Here is a 7,306-nt window from a genome sequence, read left to right as displayed (position 1 = left end):
TATAGTTACCCAGCAAAAAAAGATAGATTTAAAAGGAAATAAATCTACAGGCTTGTGCATGTGCACTCAATGCAGAAAAACAAAATAGAGTTTCATCTACCATGTTCACTGTGGTAGTTCTAGGGCAATCAGAATGCCAGACAAACCCAAGTTATGAATAATAGCTTTACTTCTAATAATGTTTGATTTTTAGACATGTTTGTTATTCAAGATAAAGACAAAAAAAAATATTTATTGACTTGATAAGTAAACTTTTTAAAAAATCCTTAATTGACGTCAATTATTTTTATTTCAAACCTTAATCCGGTGGGAAAAAATAATACATAAAATGTTATCTCTCTAAAAAAAATTAATTTCTTTAAAAATTAAACAACAAAATAATTCTGAGCAGACCGTGTCAAGATGAGGTTGTTTTTAATCCTCCTTTGTGTTTTGGCATTTGGAAATTCCATACAAGGGTTAGCTGTCAAACAGCTTGCAATTGCTGATGGGGATGCAGTCGCTGACTCCTGGGAACTGCCACTTTCTAAGGTTCTATATTGTTTCTATTATTTCAGTATGAAATATTTATGTGAATTTGATATTGTGTGTTAAATTGTAACACTATTAGCGGTTCTGCTCCTAGGGGCCTCTGAGGCACTAGAGGTAATAAAGTTAGAGAATAGAGGGAGCAAGGGTACATGACTATATAGAACTATCGCAAAGACCTATCAACACAATCTCATTCCTCAAGAAATTTGACAGCTTAGACCGAAAAATGGCTGAGTTTTATACAGTGTTTTTCATTTTTAGAAACAATGCCATAACTACAAAATTTATTATGTATTTGTATTTGTCCTTTAGAAATAATGCATATATCTTAAAATTAATAAAGTAAAAAAAAACAATTTTGACATTGTCAAAAAATTATAAATTGTAAAAATCTGGATAATAATTTCATTACAAGCTGTCTTGAGTACAATTATTTCGGAAAGTAGACATTATTATACCATTTTTTATAATAACAATATAAAAGTTCATGTTAACAGCATTCTAAGTTCAATTTGTTTTTAAAAATATATTTCTTTTTTGAGGAGGCTTTTAAATCTTAATCTTAGTACTAAATAGATAACTTTCTTCCTTACAACTTTCCTAAATAGTTTAACTGTCTGTAGCAATGTGAACTGAACCAGAGCGCAGGTCTGTTTATATGGATGACAGTAGTTCAAAATCTCGGATTTTTTAAAACTTGTTTTGTTCCCCCCCCCCCCTTATTTTTGTGCATTAACTGGTGTTTATACAAATGCGCCAATTTCAAATCCCCTACCTAAAGTTTTTTTATAATATTTTTTATTAAAACTCAAATTAAAAAGTAGAAAAGCGGTTGACTTATCCCCCTCCCACTTTAATAATACCTAAAGGCTTCTAGGGGGCGTTGCCCCTAGTCTATCTTAAAATAAAAGCTATATCTTGCATTATTTTTTTCAATTAGGTGTTTGAACACGAATTGCATATAGTAAAAATATTTTTCTTCTTTAATTGTTATCCTAATAAGATAAAAGTTATACTTAAAAATTGTGTTAATAGTTATCATTATATTTTGCATTTTTAAAAAAACACCAAAATTGACCAAAATATGCGTATATATTTTGTACTCACTTGCGTCATTTATATTTCAGATTTTATTTACCCGTCATCGTTTATATGTTATATTTAGTAGCGAAGCTACTCTATAATTCACTTTGTCTATTCATTAGTCAGTCCGGATTTTTTTTCAATGAATTTGTAATTAAAATTAATCTGTATTTGCCTTTTATAAAAGGATTTGACATCCTGATAAATATATGTAAATTATTTCAAATTGTATCTCATTTTTGACACTATACATACATGCTATACTCTGCTTTTACAGCTACCAAATAAATGTAATTATTTTAAATTCCTGAAAATCAGAAAAATCTGTAAATTGCTAAATACAGTTTCAACTGATTTTTGAAAGACATATTTGTTAAATGTTGCTACACTTGATATAATCATCCTTGTTAGAATGTACTATAGTATTTATAACACAGTACAAATAATAATAAAAAAGGCTTTCCTTACAAAACACAAACAAATCAATGGAAACACATTTGAAAAGATAGCATTGATTTTAAATGATAAATATGCTCTAATTTTTTACAAAAACTAGGCAAAACATTTATTTTTTGTCGTTGATAACAATATCTTATTTTTATAGTCTTATTTAAAAATAGTTTTACACTAAAATCTTTTGATTTAATTGTTTTAACTCTTGTACATTAGGTCACGTGACTTTAATTTATAATAAAGGTCCCCCAAATCCTTATACCAAAAAGTTTGGTTATTTTGATTAATTAGTAAGTTTCCTTCAAACCTTATTCCAGTGACAGCTTATGAGCTTTCTAGCAGCTAAGTGAGAAAGCAAAATTTCTTCTGATAAACAACTTTCTGCAACATCATAGGTCTTTGAAAAAAGAAAATGGTTTCATAGCTATTTATCACTCTATATATATTACTTTAATCTAGAGGTAATATGGGTAGAAAGTTTTCCACCCCCCAACTTTCAATTCTAGTTTTGAAAAGAAAAATAAACCCTCCCCCAATTCAAAATAGCTGAAAACCTTCCTAGGACCTATATGAAGCTAAACTGTAAATGAGAACCATGTCGATTCAACTATTAGCAACACATATGATACACATACAGACAGACAAAGAGACATTGATCCTATTACATTTATATAGGGATTACATTTAGATTGATTGGTCAGCTGGGACTGAGATTGAAAATGTTTACAAGCATGACAACAATGGAACACTTAGGGATGATATCAAACAACTCCTCAAAATTTGGCAAAAATTTATAAATTAGATTTTCTCATCAAATTTCAAATTGTGTTGCTTTGTTTAGTTTTTAAGTTAGACACGATTCTCATGTTATCTAATTTGTTTATATCAATTTTATGGTTACCAATTTTTTTTTTATTTACCATGGATGGGGTTGAACTAAATTCACCATACAATCTTTTTACAGTGGTCATAAATCTTAGGAGAGTGTAGAGACCCACTAAAACTTCTCTAGACCTGTAAGAATCTTCATTGTAAAGGAAAACAAAATCAGTTCAGCTATTAGCATGGTCTAAATCTATAGAAAAACATCATATTATTTTATTGTAAGGCTTGTGTATATATTTTCTGAATTAAACGCAGTTTAATTCTGAAATGAAAATTGACTGTTCGGATAACTAATTCATATGGGGTTTGATAGTTGAGGAAGCTATTAGATATCAATTATTTATCAGGAACAATTGCCCAAATTTTGAAGACTTGCCAGTAGCTGATGCTGGTTTGAACTACTTCTATGGTGTAAGAATTTACGATCATAAAGGAAGTTCAATTCCCACCCTAGCCTGCAATGGACAACCTTATGACAGAAAAGATGGATATAGCTATAGTGCACCTGAAGGCAAAGGTATGCCAATGGGTACTCTTTTTGTGCATCATGGGTGTACATTATATGTGTTTGAAACCTACAATTATCAAGGAAACTATAAGACCTTGAGAGGAGATCTCTCTCTTTATGATGGAACAGATATGTTTCATAACTGTCACTGGGCAGATAATGTTTACTTGCCTTGTGCTCATTCATACATAGTGGAATGTTCCATGTCCATGGCAAACTGTGTACCATCAGATGAATGGACTACTGTGGCTTATCTTGACAACGCTGATTCTTCAATTCCAACCAAGTTCACTTACGAATACCAAATCGGAACTGAGTGGTCTTCAGAAATATCACAAGGGTTCGAAGTTGATATTTCAGTTACCAGAACAATAAAAGCTTCATTCTTTAAAATTTTTGAAGCTGAGGTCAGTTCAACATTCCATACTGGTTATAACTGGCAAAAAACCAGCTCTGAGGCCAAGAGTGAAGTAACAACATACACCATAGAAACTGAAATCCCAGCTGGCAGAATATTCAAAATTGAGCAAGCCAGAGGATTGTGTGGAGATTCTGAGGTACAGACAGAGATGTTTAAAACTACCGATGAAGTGACTGGTGAATCTCAAATTTTTCACCATTAACAGCTGGATTGTCAGAGGGATCTTTACAAAATTTTAGATATCACAGTGCTTATCAAAAATTCGTAAAAATTCGCTGCTAATTCATTTCCAACCGCCAACAACTGACTGTCACGGCTGCCGCTGAAATTTCAACTGCACCTTGCATCAGCCACAAGTTAAACTGTATCCATTTATCAAAAAAAATTATAGAAATTTTATTTTTATTTAATCAATATTTTATCATAATATTTTGACATAATTGCAAATATATCATTTACATTCGGCATATTATAAATCTTATTTTGATATTTAGAGTTAGAAACTTTAATTTTCATTGGTTAGAGTTAAGCCTGGCTAATAAAGATATTGTTTATATAGTTTATTTAATTTGGTTTATATTCAGTCCGTTGGACAACATCCATAACTAAGCTCAGCAAATGAGACAAATATCCATATATTAAATAACATGATGTCTATTTGTCTGTGTGTTTGTATATTTGTACCAAAGGATCTCGCTAACCGTCTAACCGATCGGGTTCTCCTTATCAGGGTAAATTTTCATAAGTCCCGGGAAGGTTTATAACTATTTTGAGGTTGGGTACCACCACCCTCCCAGGAGAAATCACAAAAAAATCTAAATTCATTTTTGGCGTAGAGACTTGAACGCAACATAGACAATTATTTTTCAAATTAGATATTTGGGATCATGGAAAGAAAACGAAGTTGCGGGTTTTGTCGTATTTTCATAGAAGCTTTTCTCCTATTTCTAGCCCCTGCGTGGGGCTCTATCCATGCGGAGCATATTTTATAACACTGCAGGACAATCATTAACATTTACTTAACCTAACCTAACCTAAAATTACCTTTCAAAAGCTTCTGTGAAAATACAAACATTTAAAGTGCTACTAGAGGCCTCTAGGGGCGAAACCGTTAGTTAATAAATATAGAGTAACTTGGTATATCATATTACTGAAACAGTTTACAGTTAGGGAGTTGAATCCATTTTTATAGAAGCAGAAATATAATCTATGATTATGGTTTGGACCCTCTAAAACTGTAATCTACCTTTCCACTTTCCCCTCTCTTGGTGAAGATATCTTCAACGCCGATACGATTTTTGAAATGTAAGATTCTACTTTCCCTTCTCTTGGTGAAGATATCTTCAACGCCGATACGATTTTTGAAATGTAAGATTCCACTTTCCCCTCTCTTGGTGAAGATATCTTCACCAAGAGAGGGGAAAGTGGAAGGGTAGATTACAGTTTTAGAGGGTCCAAACCATAATCATAGATTATATTTCTGCTTCTATAAAAATGGATTCAACTCCCTAACTGGTTTATCATTTCTAAATATTAGCAGGGGATGTAACTTATACATTACTAGTGGCTTCGCCCCTAGCCTCTAGGGGTTTTGCCCCAAGAGGTATAATTTCATCTTCTATTACTTACCCAGCAGAACGGATCACAAATTTTCGCACCTACCCAGCAGGAAAACATTTTGCTATTAAATTCGCAAAATTCGTAAAATTCGTAAATTTCGTAAAATTCGTTAAATTCATAAAATTCAAAAAAAAAAAAAAAAAAATGGGGGGGGGGATTTTTTGTTTTTGGGGGGGTTGGGGGTGTCCCACCCCCCAAGAAAATAGCTTAAAACCACCGCAGGACCAATAGGTATATACCCTGAAGAGTAGAGCCCATTCGGTTCAGTGGTTACCGAGATCTTAAGCTTCAGACGGACAGACAGACGGACAGACATCGTTCTACTTTGTATTATAGATAATGGTACAAAATGGTCATAAACAGGTTATATCATTCGTTGGCTTATTTCTGAAGATCCATGTTAATTAGGAAAAAAGAAGAGAGAAAACTATTAGAAAAAAGTAAAACAGCTGACTGACGGACACGCCAAAAAGATTTGTTACTTAAAAATATTAGAAATGATCTTAATTGATATGCTTATTTTGAAATAATAAATTAGAGAATGTAAAACTTGTATGTTAACCTCATGGATAAACAGTTGAGGCAAATTGATGGCCGACCACGGATAAACAGATAGTCAACAAAAAAAAGGATTATAATATTTGACTTTTGCGGTTCTTTTGTTAATCCTCACAGAAAAGTAACAGGATGAGTGTGTGTTTCTGTCTGTACCGAAGGATCTCGCTAACCTCTGATCCGATGTAATCCTCCTTTATAATGTAAATTTTCAGATGTCGTAATAGTTATTTCTCGCATCGTATTATAAACGGCTTTCCCGCGGATATAGAATGTACGATTAAAAGATTAAAACTAGTTTTTTAGCCACAAGGTGCCGAAGGCACCGGCTAAAAAAACTAGTTTTAATCTTTTGATTGTACAATTTTATATTCGTAGAAAGCTGGATATAATACGATGCTAGACATAGTTTTTTCGTATGGATGAGAACCGGTTCCTATCCACCGGATTCCAAAGAATACGAGAAAAAGGTTTATAAATATTTTGGGTGAGGGTTTGATAACCCTCCCAGAAGAAATCGAATCTAGATAAATATTCTGCAAAAAATATTCTTTTCGAAGCTAAAATCGAAAATGAGTGGGATTGGCAACTTTAACCCCCCCCCCCCCCTTCTACATCTTTGCAATGCAGCTTTTCAGAGGTTCTGGAAAGGATAATGACTATTACCACCACCCACCCAAGAAAAATTGACCTTCCCCCAAAAAATGTTTTACCTTTTCTTTTCAAAACTAAATTTATAATAGGTGGGGGGGGGGGGCATTTTTACACCTACTACTCCTCCCCCACAACCAACCAACCCCTACATCAAGTGCCCCTGAACCTCTAGGGGTGTAAATATATAATTACTATTAATACATAAAAATACTATCCCTTTTTCCCTGGTGTAACTTGTTCATTTTTTCCAATATTCAGAAATAAAACTTTTCTTCCTACACAATATAAATATTCTGGTTCGCCTCCACGTCCGCGTATTATCATAATCGCATATTGTTTCATAATCGCTAAAAACATAATACATACCTATAGATGATATGACTTGTTAAGCAAATTGGAGAGAGTTAGTTTGTCATAAGGAAAAAGGATAAGAGCATGAATACTCACCCCCTTTTCATGGTAAAATACTACTTCCCCATACATAAATTTTTAAAGAAAATTTAGCAGACGAAAAGCTCAAACCACAAATGGCTTTTTGTATGTCAATCATAAATAACAATGACCTATCTTATATGTATGAAAATTTTTTAAAAATT

At 32.6% G+C, this 7,306-nt stretch overlaps 1 protein-coding gene across 1 annotated transcript; it reads left to right on the top strand.

The window, feature by feature from the left end:
* The first annotated feature begins 345 nt into the window (after positions 1–345).
* Positions 346–4,348, top strand: LOC145330027 (uncharacterized). The gene is made up of 3 exons (XM_080174563.1): positions 346–531; positions 2,756–2,821; positions 3,301–4,348. The coding sequence occupies exons 1-3, from the start codon at positions 403–405 to the stop codon at positions 4,081–4,083; spliced, it is 978 nt and encodes a 325-aa protein (XP_080030689.1). The 5' UTR covers positions 346–402; the 3' UTR covers positions 4,084–4,348.
* The last annotated feature ends 2,958 nt before the right edge of the window (positions 4,349–7,306 follow it).

This window comes from Acartia tonsa, chromosome 10 (assembly GCF_053477335.1).
Source record: "Acartia tonsa isolate MP-2025a chromosome 10, ASM5347733v1, whole genome shotgun sequence".
In the NCBI taxonomy this organism is placed as follows: domain Eukaryota; kingdom Metazoa; phylum Arthropoda; class Copepoda; order Calanoida; family Acartiidae; genus Acartia; species Acartia tonsa.
This window is presented reverse-complemented; position numbering and strand designations above follow the sequence as displayed.